General features: G+C 39.8%; 1 protein-coding gene across 1 annotated transcript; it reads left to right on the top strand.

Annotated features, from left to right (window-relative positions):
- Positions 1-4,170: 4,170 nt before the first annotated feature.
- Positions 4,171-14,181, top strand: MS4A2 (membrane spanning 4-domains A2). Its single transcript, XM_022591883.3, has 7 exons — positions 4,171-4,302; positions 5,665-5,788; positions 6,325-6,459; positions 8,263-8,319; positions 8,846-9,001; positions 9,362-9,460; positions 10,319-14,181. The coding sequence occupies exons 1-7, from the start codon at positions 4,241-4,243 to the stop codon at positions 10,415-10,417; spliced, it is 732 nt and encodes a 243-aa protein (XP_022447591.1). The 5' UTR covers positions 4,171-4,240; the 3' UTR covers positions 10,418-14,181.
- The last annotated feature ends 262 nt before the right edge of the window (positions 14,182-14,443 follow it).

Below are 14,443 nucleotides of genomic sequence, written 5' to 3'. Positions count from 1 at the left end.
GTCTAAGGGTATTAAAGAAAGGAAATGTTCAGGCCAACAAAGACTCAGAAATACCACCCAGGGCTTCCCTGGTGGCGCAGTGGTTGAGAGTCCGCCTGCCGATGCAGGGGACACGGGTTCGTGCCCCGGTCCGGGAAGATCCCACATGCCGCGGAGCGGCTAGGCCCGTGAGCCATGGCCGCTGAGCCTGTGCGTCCGGAGCCTGTGCTCCACAACGGGAGAGGCCACAACAGTGAGAGGCCCGCATAGTGCAAAGAAAGAAACAAACAAACAAAAAAAACCACCCAGATACTGTTTCTCAGCATGTGACCAGGGAATATATTCTATCAACATGCAATAGCCTACCAAGAAAGAGTAAAAGGTGATATGGAGCAGGACCCTGTGGGGCTTCTGAGCACAAAAGCCTTTCTGTGTCCCCCATTTCTTTGATTAGGAAATAGACTTCATTCAGCCTCCAAGACCTTCCCTGAGTTCCAGCTGGGCAGGTTCAAACAGTTGTTAATTAGAAGGGAGGGGATGCAGGACAAGGGAGGAGCAGTCAAGAGAAACAACAGTGCAGCCTTGGGGCAGGGTCCTGATTCCCCTCAAGGGATACACACACGACAATATCTTTGAGCTGTTTTGCAGATACTGAAACCCCCACTAGGTGGCAGAAGTAAACAGTGTGCTGCCCACTAGCTCGGAGACCCCAGATGGGTTGGAACCAGAAGGTTGATGATGTTGCCTCCCACTTACCTCCCCACCACCCAATCAGGAGAATGTCCACAGGCTGATCACACCCTCTTTGAACCATTACGATAAAACTCCTCACTACCCCCCTCCAGGTTGGAACACACAGTTTTGAGAGCATTAGCCTGCTGTTGCCTCCTTTGCCTGGCAAAGCAATAAAGCTGTTCTTTGCTACTTCACCCAAAACTCTGTCTCCGAGATTTAATTCCGTGTCGGGGTACAGAGGGCTGGAATTGGCTTCAAAGGTGGGGTCAGGAAATAGGAAATCCAGTATAAAACAGGGCAATGGGAAGTCCTAGGATCATTCCTGAGTGGCATGTTTACTGGCAACCAGTCCAGATTGAAGCATGAGGTGACACAGGGGACTCCAGGAGAAGAAACATGTGATACATCACTCTCCAGGGTTAGCAAAATGAGGGTTGATAGGCACTTTATGCAACATGTGTAAGGTATTAGGAGATGAACTTATGTCTAGAAAATAAGCCAATAAAGAACAGGAAGTCACTAAAAGTTGTGAAATAATACTGAAAATAGTAAAACTGAATTTGAACAAACATTCAGATATAATTATGTTAGAAGGATAGGTAGAAAGGAAGAATGGGTTTAAGAAAGCGAACATGCTAATGATCCATAATAAAGAATAGAACAGTTGATGTCCACGCCTTGTCTGTGATGCTAGAGGTCTCATAATTTTCCTCTCTGAGCAGATGTTCTTCGTCACAAGTGGACAAACACAGTTCACACCTATAATTTTCCTTGTTGAAAAGTGTCATTTTGGAGAACAGAAGGAGTGTGAGCTAATAAAGAATTAACATGTGCTGGACCTTGGCAGTTAAGTGGTCTAGAGGCTGAGACAGCAGTTAAACTCCAATTTTAGAAAGAGATCAAAAAGATTTTAAGCCCTTGGATAGTCTACATAAATATTTCCGAAGTCATATAAATGAAGAGACAGAGGTTTTCTCTTCAAGTTTGAACTCAGCTCTAGGCCTTTTAGAAACACTCATCTTTTTTCATAAACAATATTTTCTCATTTCCTTCATTTTAATAACCACGTTTCCCATGGAACATTGGGAGCTTGTATCAGTCTCAGCCTCTCTCACCTGTGAGCCATATTTATTGAAGCCATACTTGGCTCTGGGATGTAGAAATGAGAGAGAGAGAGAGAGAGAGAGAGAGAGAGAGAGAGAGAGAGACTGGAATTCCTTTGGGGGTATCAGAAAATAGCTCGAAGACATAGCAACTTACAATTTGCAACATGTAAATTCGTGCATGTTTAAGTGAACTGAGCATTCAGTTTGAGAAAACAATTGTTCAGATGGGATCTCAAAGCAAATTTCTTTTGAGTTTGGGGAAGTAAACCCAGTGTATATCTGAGAGAAGAAACTTTGCTTGTGAAAGAGGAAGCCAGATGATAACTGGGTGAAAAGCATGGACAGATGTGCTGCCAACAAGAGGAAATATAAGCTGAGGAGGGAAGTGTTAGTGCCATTATCTCTTCCTTTCAGTCAGAGGCATGGTTAAAACTCATCTTGATAATATTGCCCCCACCAAAAAAAAAAAAAAGACATTTTGTCATAGGCTTCAATGTTTACTATTGTGAAAGATGAAAGAGTATAAGGACCAAAAGTGAGGGCCCAGAGATGATAAGCATCTCAGAAGGGGGTAAGAAGAAGATGCTGGTGAAAACTGAGATATGAAACAAGTTGAAGATCACGAGATACATCTCAGTTACAGATTTGCATGCTGCAAGTTTCTGTTGAAAATTCTCACAAAATAGCATTGTGTCCAAAGACCAAAGACCATCCTCAATGCTCCCTGTCTACAACTCAAGTTTAATTTCTAATTATTCTCTGCAAACATAATGAACTATTATAGACTACTCCCAGAAAACACCACAAACAGGCATTTTTTCAGGCCCCGTTTTAGCAGATGTGGTGTTAATTCCACTGAGGGAGAGGCAAATGAACGAAAACTCCTGAGGTTACCATTTGAAGTCTTGGCTGAAATGTGAACTTTCTCTGGGAATCTCTTACTTGACTTCTACATACCCTCTAAGAGGCAGAACTGTACATCCTCCTGTGTGTTCCAGCGGCCTCTGACATGTTGGTAATATATTATTTATCTTTGTTCTACTCTGCCAGATAGTGTGCCAGACAAAGGCGGGGACCATGGTGCTCATCTCTGCATGCTCAGTGACAAGAGCAGTGCCTGACATGGAGCGTTAAGTCCCTTTTGGAGGAATGTGTAAGTGAATGAGTTTCATTAACTCCAACAACATACTGGTCAGGTCCACCGATTCTGGAAGACACAGTGGGAGGATGGCATGTGGGTTAATACATTTTTGTTATGAAAGGTGTGCTAATGTATCTTTTAGCGTCCCCTGTTCACACAAACATCTTAAGTTTCTTGGAGAAAGAGAAGAAATTTGTATCACAAACCAGAGAGACAGTACAGATGCACAGAGGTAAAATTTGTAGTAAATTAAACTGTAATATATAAACTGAAAGTAAGTAATATAAACTTACTTACTTTATATAAAATAAACTGTAAGTAAATAAACTGAAATAAAAGAGTCCCAAATCTGTGAATCTCACCTGTATATTCATTTTGCTATGGTCTAGCTAGATATGCTATTAAAATAAGCACGTCAGTTTAGCTCCGACCCTAATTTAGGCATACTGCTCAGGCCAAGGCTGCTTAGATCTACTCATAGAATTTGTTATGAAGTTCATGCTCCTCAGTGTTTCCATAGGCCCATCCTTGCCATCACAAAAACCAAGGCAGTAGAGAGTCAACCTAACCTTTTAGTAGACAACGGAGTCTTCAGTGTGAAAACTTCTTAGCTTTCACACTGTCAGGAATGGTTCCCAGGCCTTAGAACTCTGCCTGTCCAGTTTCTGAGACCATCTGCTACAAACAGCCATATATAAGCACTGTCCAAAAGACAGGAAGAAAGAGAAAGACAATAAATATTGAAGTCAAGGACAAATCCAGAGATTCAGAGACTAAGACACACTCATACTTGCAAACTGTGCTTCAGCCTTAGATTACGTGTGAAGCCAAGTCTTCCAAGGACAATTGGAGAACTTCTGGCATAGGAATGGCTGAACCAGGTCACAAGCAGAGAAAGCACCAGGAGAGAAGCCAATCTCTTTATGTCCCGCGGTTCTCTCTCACCTTCTCAGTCCCCACTAAACCGACTCATTTTTAGGTTCTGTAAATCCTGCTGGTTTCAGGCAGAATTATCTTCCAGGAGTCTCAAATTTCCCCATTTCACTCTCATCCCTATTCAGTAGCCCACTCAATTTTGCTCTTCCTTATAACAAGAAAAGCCCTACTGATCTTAGCCAGGAAAATTATCTTTCTGACCAATGTCTTAAGCATGAAGATAGTTATCAGTGTCATGAGTCAACCCATCTTAACTGACCATCCGGAGACTCTGTGAGAGGGACCCCACCAAGGCTCATTGTAACACTGCTCTTCACCACCATATAGCTCAGTTAATGAAAAAATGGACACAGAAATTGGGAGAAGAACGGATCTTGCTCTCCCAAACCCACAAGGGCCCACCAGGTAGGTACAGGTTATTATTTTCTTCTATTTCCAGTCACTTAGTGAACCAGAGATAGTCACAGTGCTGGGGAGATGCCAAATCATGAACATAGGCATGGACCCATGAGGTTTAACTAAAATACAGTGTATAAAGAAGTTATTTGCTATACTTTTTCACTAGTTCTCTCTGGTTGATGGGGAAGAAGGTTTTTACTTAGCTTTTAAATTGGGAACAACTTAAGTTTTCTAACAAAAGAGGTTCATATTCTGGGTATGGGGTAGGGGAGTTTGTGTTGGTTTGGCCAATTTTCTCTACGACATTATGGGAAAAAATCGAATGAACTTTTTGGCCAACCCATACTATCAGTAGAGATCTCTTGCCTATGTGTCTGATGTGTGTTAAGGGACAGAAGGTTTTCAAAATGACCTCGGGCTTCTTTCTGGTTAGTCTTTGTGAATCTCAAGCTGTGGGATCCTGCCCCACTGTTTAGAGGGGAAATGTTCCCAGAGTGAAATCTGGTGGAGATGTGCATAGTCTAGTTTTCCTTCGAATACCAAAAATTAACACATGTTAAGACTTTCTTCTTAAAGGTTTTAGGAGAAACTAAAGACAGAGCTTTGGGAATCAATATTGGATTGAATATCATTGCAAAATATTGAGTAGACTCTGAAGGCACAGTATTTCCAGTTAGCTTCCTCTGAGGATGAAAACAGGAGTAGAGATCAACAAATCCTTCAAAACCATTCCTTTATGCACATGAAATTGAGTGTGTCATTGACAAAATATTTTCAGATACATTTCTATGTTAAAAAGACTGAGAGATGCATAGGTAAACATGTCTGTTGGATTATTTTTAGTTGTACGCATCAATACAGATTAATGAGAAAGAACCTGGTAATAATTCTAGATTAAGAATAAGACTTGGGGGCTTCCCTGGTGGCGCAGTGGTTGAGGGCCTGCCTGTCGATGCAGGGGACACGGGTTCGTGACCCAGTCTGGGAAGATCCCACATGCCGCGGAGCGGCTGCGCCCGTGAGCCATGGCCGCTGAGCCTGCGCGTCTGGAGCCTGTGCTCCGCAACGGGAGAGGCCACAACAGTGAGAGGTCCGTGCACCGCAAAAAAAAAAAAAATAAGACTTGGCCTGGGGCTTTTTTGTTTTTGTTTTTTTTCCCTTTTGTTCCATCTAATCATTGATGAGACAGTAATCTTGGCCACTAACTTGGACCCTCTGAGCCTCAGAATTTCTTGTACTTTACAGTGAAGATTTTCATTGCAGGATTGTTTTGAAACATAAACAAGCACAATTCCCCTGTCAGTTGAGAGCTTTGCACAGGGAGTTAGAGCATTTTCTCATGGCTGCATTTCTGTTTAAACTTCATAGTGCGCCTGAAATTGAACTTTCAATAGTATCTCTCCATGATAACAACTTACTGGAGAAAGCTGCCCCATCCCCACCACGCCAAACGTGGCTGACTCTTTTGAAGAAGGAGCTGGAATTCCTGGGGGTGAGTGAGCCTCCTCTAATCACAACCAGAGTAAAGACTGGCTCTAAGGAAGTGTATTTGTTGGCATCCACATAGTTTCCCCACTCAGACTCAAGAGGAGTGAAATACCTGGTAGACGAAAACTTGACACTTTCTGCACCCTGTTGGGTAAAAAGAAGCATTTCCTCATGAAGACCAGGATAAGAATAACAAATAGGATCTGTCAACTCTGGTCAGTTGCCAGTTGATTAATATCATCCTGTGAAGGATTTATAATCTTTATCTTCTCTTAGATGGAAAGAGCCATTATTGATGTCTACCATGAGAATGTAAATAAAGACACAGGAGAAATGCACTGGCTATTGCTGCCTTAAGTCGTGCCTACATAAATTCTTAGAGTGGCCAGATGATAGTGGAAAATATTGCGTTTGGATACTTTCTCAGGACTGCCTAAGACACCAAAGCAATTTCTTACATTTCCCCTTGATTATAAGGAAATTGATGTAATCTTAGGAAAACGTCTTCTTATTTCACAAAACGTATGCATTTTTCTACAGGTAACACAAATTCTGATTAGTTTGATATGCCTTTATTTTGGAATAATCGTCTGCTCCGTGTTCAATAATTCAGAATTTAAAGAAGAATTTTTTTCATCATTTAAAGCAGGCTACCCATTCTGGGGAACAGTATTTGTGAGTATATGTCTACAATTGTCTCTGAAATGACACTGTACATGGCTTTTCTTTTATTCAGATCAGATCTGACCAATTGTTTATTCTAGTATTTAGAATATATGAATATATTCTAATATGGAGATATGTAAATATACATACATATTTGCAGTTTACGAAGCACTTTGGGTTGAATGTGCTAACACACGTTTATCGGATGAGAAACTTGGGATTAATAAAAGTTAAACATATTACCCAAGAGGCATTTAGCTAATAAAAATTGAAACTAAACTTTCAGAACTCAACTGCAGAAAAATTTCCCTAACACTATCCATCAATAAAGTTATCTTAGTGAAGGGAGGGGGAAGAGATTGCTGAGGTGAGGAGAACAAGACTGACATCTGAGGAACTTCTACTGTGCCCTAGAAACTCTTTTTTTTTTTTTTGCGATACGCGGGCCTCTCACTGTTGTGGCCTCTCCCGTTGTGGAGCACAGGCTCCGGACGCGCAGGCTCAGAGGCCATGGCTCACGGGCCCAGCCGCTCCGCGGCATGTGGGATCTTCCCGGACCGGGGCATGAACCCCTGTCCCCTGCATCGGCAGGCGGACTCTCAACCGCTGCGCCACCAGGGAAGCCCCTTAGAAACTCTTTTAGGTGCTTTCTCATTGTATCTTTTTTAGTCATTGTACTATTTAGAAACTAGATGGCTGAATGAGCTCACAAAAATATATAGCTTTACTGAAGTATAACTGACATACCATAAATGGCACATTTTAAGGTGTACAATTTGATAAATTTTGACACATGTATACACATGTGAAAACCTTACCACATCCATATAATGAACATACTCATAACTGCCAAAAGTTTCCTTGTTTCCCTTGGTAACCCTTCCCTTCCTCAACCCCTATCTTCCCATCCTTAAGCAATCACTTGTTTTTTGTCACTATAGATTAGTTTGCATTTCCTAGAGTTTTATATAAATGGAATTATACACCATGTTCTGTCTACTGTCTGGCTTCTTGCACTTGCATAATTATTTTCAATTAATCCATGCTGTTTTTTGTATCAACACTTCATTCTCAAGGGTATATTATTTTAACCCTAATCACATTGGCTTGGCACTCTGCTAAATACTTAGGTCTCTGGTCACTCGTTCAAGACTCTCCTTGAACCTTTGCCATATTTTATTTGAAACTTCCTTACTGTCTTTTCATTTCAAACAGCTTATTAGATGTCTCTCAACTCATCATACAATCTGAATCTTTGGAATTTTGTTTTAATTTGTGCTATTGGTTGATATCTTCACTAGATCTTTCACCATACGCATTTTCATAATTACTATATGTCTATACGATACATGGCAGACTCTGGAGACAGACACATGTTTCTGGCCCAAAGGAGTTGACAACTACAACACACAAGTTGCTCATGAAAGCAAATGATTACAAAAAAATTAGAGTAGTGTTATAATCACGCACCAGGGCTGCTGGAACTTACAATATTTAATAGTAACCCATGGACTGTTCAGGGTTGGCATCACCTGGGAGCCTGCTAGAAATAAAGAATCTCAGGCCTCATCTAGGACTTACTGAGTAAGAATTTGCATTTTAACAAGACTCTCATATAATTCATATGTACATTTAATTTTGAGAAGCTCTCTCTAGGAAATAAAAAATAAAATAATAAAATTTAAAAGTAAAGGAGAGCTTTATAGAATACCCACAACTTTACCTTCTATTTGGAGTATGGGGGTGAAAGGGACACAGAGAAGAACAGAGACTCACTGTGCTATTTTTTTTTTCCTCCTCCCTTTTGAACAGTTTGCTATTTCTGGATTTTTGTCAGTTATGTCTGAAAAGAAACATGCAACATATCTGGTGAGTTGCATTCTGTCTTTGTACATCCTTGAGAAGGTAAGAAAAATCTAATTTTGAGAGTCTTGAAAAAGATATGTCGTCATCTCTTATGAGCAAATGTGGATGTGCGATATTTTTCCAATCTACTTGGTATTTAACGTAATCACTAAAAATAAAATCATTAGAATACCAATTGTATCATTTAAAAACAATAAATGTAACTACTCTGACACTTGCTGAAAAAATAACCTCACACCTTCTCTGTCCTCATAATCTAGTCCTACGATGAAATAAATGACTCGTTTCCAATGAAGGAGTCTATTTGAGGAGAGGCTATGAGTATCCACGTGGCTTTTCCTGAATGCAGTCCTAGCAAGAAAGTTATAGGTCCTTATTACACAAGTACATTTTCAAGATTTCCCTTTTTCGTCTATATTTTAAGTAAATGCAGAGTTTATTGGATAGATCCAGCCCTGAAATGCTGATAGGTTTATTGAATACTGTGGCGGGGGCAGGACCAAGTCTAAATGTTGTTCTTTGTCATCAGATACGAGGAAGTCTGGGAGCAAACACTGTCAGCAGCATAGCTGGAGGAATAGGAATCATCATCCTGACGATTAACCTAAAGAGGAGCTCAGCTTATATCTACCGTTGCCGGGATATTTATGAGAACGACTTCTGCCTTGTGGCTTCTGTTTCCACTGTATGTATTTCTTGTGGGAAGACTAAGATTCTGGGTCTTAATCTCAGTAAGACGCCTTCTCTTCCTTTCCGTGAACACGATCCTTTCTTGCAACCTCAATCGCATAATGCAGTGTTCCGGAGGCTCATACCCAGAGATGTACCGGCCACCTTCCCCTGCCCCCCAAGCTGAATTCTGCAAGGGTGGAGTCATCTGCTTTGAGTAACCATCTCCTGGTTTTCCCACGTGTCATCTTATAGGAACTGGTCTTGAGGGTGGGCGGTCATGAAAACAAGGGTTGCTGTAAGGGAATGTACTTCTGGGACACCTACCTTGTCACTCCACTTGTCTTTCTGGTTGTTGCTGGTTGTTATTCAACAGGAAATTGTGGCAATGATCCTGTTTCTCACCATTCTGGGGTTTTGCAGTGCTGTGTCACTCACCGTCTATGGGATTGGAGAAGTAACTGAAGGAAATAAGGTAGGCAGAGGCCTGAGATTAAATCTTAAACAATAAGCTAAAGAATTCGAGCTTTGTTGCTTAAAAGCATGGCCTGGGTTTCCTGCAACATTTCTTCCAGTTTCAGCATTCCGTTTCTCCAAGTTTCAGCACTCTGATTTCCAAATCTCAAGTTTTGAATCAAGTTTTCCACTCACAAATCTCACGGTATATCCCTGCGACTAAGAAGTTTAGGAAAATCGGATCTTCATCATTTTAGAAAATGCACATGCTTTGAAGTTGATGAGCATGAGAGATGAATATACAGGTAGCAAGTGGTGGAGACACTCAGGTATCTGGGCTCATTTGCTTTCCCAGAATAGTTCTATTTGTTCCTGCTCTCTTTTTTCTTGGCTTTCACCTTCCCACTTGCTCTGAAACCTCAAGCTTGTCTCCTCCCTAATCCGTGACTACCAACTGCATTTCCACTTGTCTTACGCATTTTACACCTTTGATGTACGAAAAAGACTTACCAATACCTGATGCACATACATTTACTCAGATCTTCCAGATAAAACATGCTCTCTCCATCTGTCCACTTGCCTGAAGCATTCAAGTCTGGCTGCCTTTTCTGATCACTTTCCTCCAGAGATAAGACAAGAGATATACCAAAGTTCAGACACAGAATCATCTCACCAACTTCTCAATGACTGACAGTTTTTTCTGAGCCCACTTGGCCAGACAATCTGGCTTGGTTTGTTAGAGATGGAGGTATTGATTACAGTGTAATGGGAGATGGTGAGATTCAGAAAGGCAAAAGGAGATGAGATATGCCTCTTAAGAAAGTCTTCTCGTGGCAGGAGGTTCTTGGTGATTGATAATGATTTTTTCCCTCATCAGATTCCAGAAGATCGTCTTTATGAAGAAGTAAACATGTATGCGCCAATTTACAGTGAGTTGGAAGACAGAGGGGAGGCAACTTCTCCCACTGATTCGTAAGAATCATGAGTCCAGAACATTCTGATTCATAGCAAAGGATCTAGAAAGCCAAGATCTTTGTTTAAGGGACTACTGGCAAAATTTCAATTCTTTCTGTGACCTGCCAGTTTTACGTTATGATTTATTCTCCAGATGACAAAATTCTATTTTTGTTGTTTCCATTCACTTAAATCCCCCTCCATTTGTAAATACGAAAGACTCCTATTTTTCTTGTTTTCTGTGGCTGTTTCACACCCATCCCTTCTGGGACGTCAACAGAAAACAAGAAAAATTAGCATTTACTCTGTGCCTAGAACTGTGCAAATAGAGGAAACAAGAGGAAGGCTGGTTGAGAGTGGAGTTAAACTTGGCAGTGTGGTAGTATTTGTCTCTTAGCCCCTTTTCGAGTTTACAAGAGCTGCAGCTGTCTGCGATAGGTGCCCCCCGCCCCTACGGGCTTATAAGCACCTTGAGGGCAAAGCCCACTCAGCAAACATAAACTGAGAACCAACTCAGTAAAGTTTTTCACGTCTGTCTCTTTCACTTTGTGTATCCCAGTATTTTATCCATAGTGGCTGCTCAGTGTGAATTTATGGAGTGTAGGGGTGAATATTCAGGGAGGGTATATCACCAGGTCAAGACAGAGGTAGGGGAGAAAAGGAGAAAGAAATGATTCTGAAGGGAATTTGGAGGTGATAAGAAGACCAAACTGACATATATTAAGAATAGGGTTAGGAGGACAGTCAGATGGCAGTTTGAATAGAGATTCTTCAGGTACGTATTAAACATTTTGGTGGAGCCGCATCAGGTTAGCAATGGATGCTTCCTGCTTGTGTTTGGTCTTATATGGACAAAACAACGTGGTATGTTAGAAGGATCACTGATCTTATAAAGCGCAGGGAGACTGCATTGGAATCCCAGGCCTATTGCTTATTAGTTGAGTGAGTTGTGGCAAATCATTTAACCTTTTACTTAATCTGGGTTTTCTCATCAGTAAAATTAACATATTAGGAATAATTTACCTGCCAGTGCTAAAAGTGTGTGTGGAAACACACACACACACACACACACACACACACACACAGTATAAATTAAAAGTGCTCTAAAAGAGAAAGAAATTATTAATAAATTAATTAATTCTTATATACATAAAGCAATCTGCAAATCTTAGTACTCGCTAATGATATAAAATTTAAGTCCATTTGATCTGAAAGGCTCCACTATTTTTTAAACAAAAATTTAATCCTAAGAGCCAAATATGTCAAGAGTAGTCAGTGAAAACAAAGCCACATTTGCTCAATGAAATCAGCTATGTTAAACGACAACAAAAATTTAACCCATTCTATATGAAAAAAAGTATGTCATTACCTTTGAAATAATTGTGTCCTCCATATGTTATTATTATTATTATTATTTACAATAGGTCCTTGTTGGTTATCTATTTTAAATATAGCAGTGTGTACAGCTCAATCCCAAACTCCCAATCTATACTTCTCCCCCACCCTTCCCCGCTGGTAACCATAACCTGTCTTAAAGTCTCCACTTTCTAAACCCACTTCACTTTCTCTTTAATATGCTTTGTGCTTGACCACCTCATGTCAACATCCTAGCTTCAAATGTTCTGCCTTCCCTTTTGTGCTTGCTTGAATTTCTTCTTTCTGTAATGCTTATCTTAAATCTCACCTGATTCTTTAAGTTTTTCTAGTTGATTGCTCCTCTCTCTAGAAGATAAGTTTTTCTAATCGAATACACACACCCCTTATACTCTATATTAAACTTTCTATATGCAAATAGTTTATGTCCCCTCAATGATAATATATTTTTTCAAAGGCAAAAAGTCTCATAAAAATCTGTATGTTGCATGAATCACCAACACATTCACGGACACAATATTGTTCAGTAGTGTTTGCAGATTGATGAATAAGCAGCAGGGAGTTTTATTAAGTTACTCAGTATCTGGAGATGGAAACCGTAATGGAGAGATCACTTAATGAAGAACTTGAAAGAAGAATAAATTAACGAAGACATGAGCTAAAATGAAGTCAGTGGAAATGGAGAGAAATGATTGTGTCTAAAACATGGAGAGAAAGAGTAATTGGTCTTCTTGCTAACAAGTTGAATTAAAGGATAAAGTTAGAGAAGCAACTGGTTGATTAACACGTTATGTGTTTAAGTCGATCAGAGAACAACGGGTAATGTTGAAAGAAATGATAGGAAGTGAGAAATATGAATTAATAAGTGAGGAGTACAGACAGACCCAGATTAAGTTCAGTTTTAGACTGTCATTTTTAGGAGACCAAAGACAAATGCAACTAAAGAGTGCCTGGTGGTATCCAATGTAGAGTGCTGGTAAAGATGGAATTTGGTAATAGAGATTTAGTGTTGTTATAAGAGAGATCATTATTAAATGAAGCAAATTAACATTCTAAGAGAATTATTTTGAGATAAAAGTAAAGCCAAGTTAACCTGTACATGCCTGTAATCAGAGGGGAAAAGGAGAGAAAATATCTAAGGTAGAATATAAGGGAATTAGGCAGAAAAGTGCACTGTGAAACAGTAGATAGCAGGTAGCCCAAAGCAGAGAGAGGTCAGACAACAGAGAATAAATAATCATCAGAGATGGTATCTGCTGACTTGGGTAAGAGAAAAGTCTATAGTGATAAATCAAATCCAGTTAAGATGTAGAAATTGGGCAAAGAAATAGCAGTAGTGAATGAATGCAAAAGGTGCAGAGAAATTCAAAACAGGGTTATGGTGATGAGTAAATGAATAAAATATTTGCAGAGGTATTTAGAGAGAGAGAATGGTGGTATATGTGATGTAACAAATAAAGAGAGGAGACTGTGAATAGAAGATAACGAAGAAAAATTAAGTTCAGCCAAATGATTTTGCTGTTGTTGATATTTTTATCTTTAAGAGAAGGAAAAAGTAGTTCACACCTTTAGCCTATGTAAAAGAGTCCTGCGGAGGGACTGAAAAAAATCAGCTGGGGGTATTATTCGCAGATTAATTACTAAAATAATTAAGTACATTTAATTTACTTGGGATGCCAAAATTAAAAAGTGATAAGTAGATGTTAATTTCCCCAGATTATGAAAGTGATCACCTAACCACACAACCAATGACTTAAGTGAATTGTCATGTTTTTCTGACCTCAGGACCCTAGGTTTTCTACTTTCATTTTTCTGAAATTAAAATTTTGTTTCTCCAAACTTGACAGCAGCATAAAAATATACCCTTTCACTGCACAGCTGTATCACCATACTTGATCATCTACAATCACATCACTTTCATGGCATATGTACTCGAATCCAAACTCCTAAACCTGGCCCACCAGGACCTCTAGAAGTGAATCCAGTCTATCTTCGTACTGTGTAATATTTTACACCATTCTTTCCCCGACTCAATTAATGTTTTAACCACATCTTTGACTGTATTTCTATATACATCACACATTTTTTGTCTCAAGATCATTCTGACGATTGTTCTGCCCCTGCCCGCTTTTTATCACATGCTCACTTCAGGCACACACTGAGGACACAAATAGCATGCTCTTCACATATTTAGTGCCCCAAATTACCTTTTTAAAAATGTCAACCTAAAGGTTATCTTCTCCATGAAGACTGCCTAATGCACACATATTCATCCAGCCATAAGATCCTGCTTCATAATCACTTTACCCCATGACTCAATGTATTATCGTGTATTGTTAGTATACTTATGACCCCCTTGATGTATCCTCAATCACTGGTATTTGTTCAATAAATCAGACTCATTTCACTTGATTTCTTCTCTGTGTACACGTGTGTACATGAGGGTGGGGGACTGATCAAGGATAATTGGGAATCAAAGCATCAATTCAGTGATGCTAAGGACCAAGAACAGTTTCTGGAGTCCTCCTTTTAAACAATGCTTTATCAAATGGGACAATCTATAAACAACCCCACAGACAGAAAAGAGATTGTAAAAAGAATCATCAGCCATCTCGTCAATAAATGGTAGGATAAAGTTGAAAGGAACCTGGACCATAAGTCACATTTTACAAGT

Source organism: Delphinapterus leucas, chromosome 7 (genome assembly GCF_059928025.1).
Source record: "Delphinapterus leucas isolate spDelLeu-1000000601 "Yukka" chromosome 7, BTC_Dleu_Yukka2, whole genome shotgun sequence".
NCBI lineage: Eukaryota > Metazoa > Chordata > Mammalia > Artiodactyla > Monodontidae > Delphinapterus > Delphinapterus leucas.
The sequence above is the reverse complement of the archived record's forward strand: the minus strand, read 5'-3'. Positions and strand labels throughout refer to the sequence as shown.

Excerpts from the sequence above, each read along its gene's own strand:
- MS4A2 (XM_022591883.3), top strand. The coding sequence starts at position 4,241 with ATGGACACAGAAATTGGGAGAAGAACGGATCTTGCTCTCCCAAACCCA. Across the intron at positions 5,789-6,324 it reads AGGAGCTGGAATTCCTGGGG|GTAACACAAATTCTGATTAG; the intron begins GTGAGTGAGCCT and ends ATTTTTCTACAG. Across the intron at positions 9,461-10,318 it reads AAGTAACTGAAGGAAATAAG|ATTCCAGAAGATCGTCTTTA; the intron begins GTAGGCAGAGGC and ends TTCCCTCATCAG.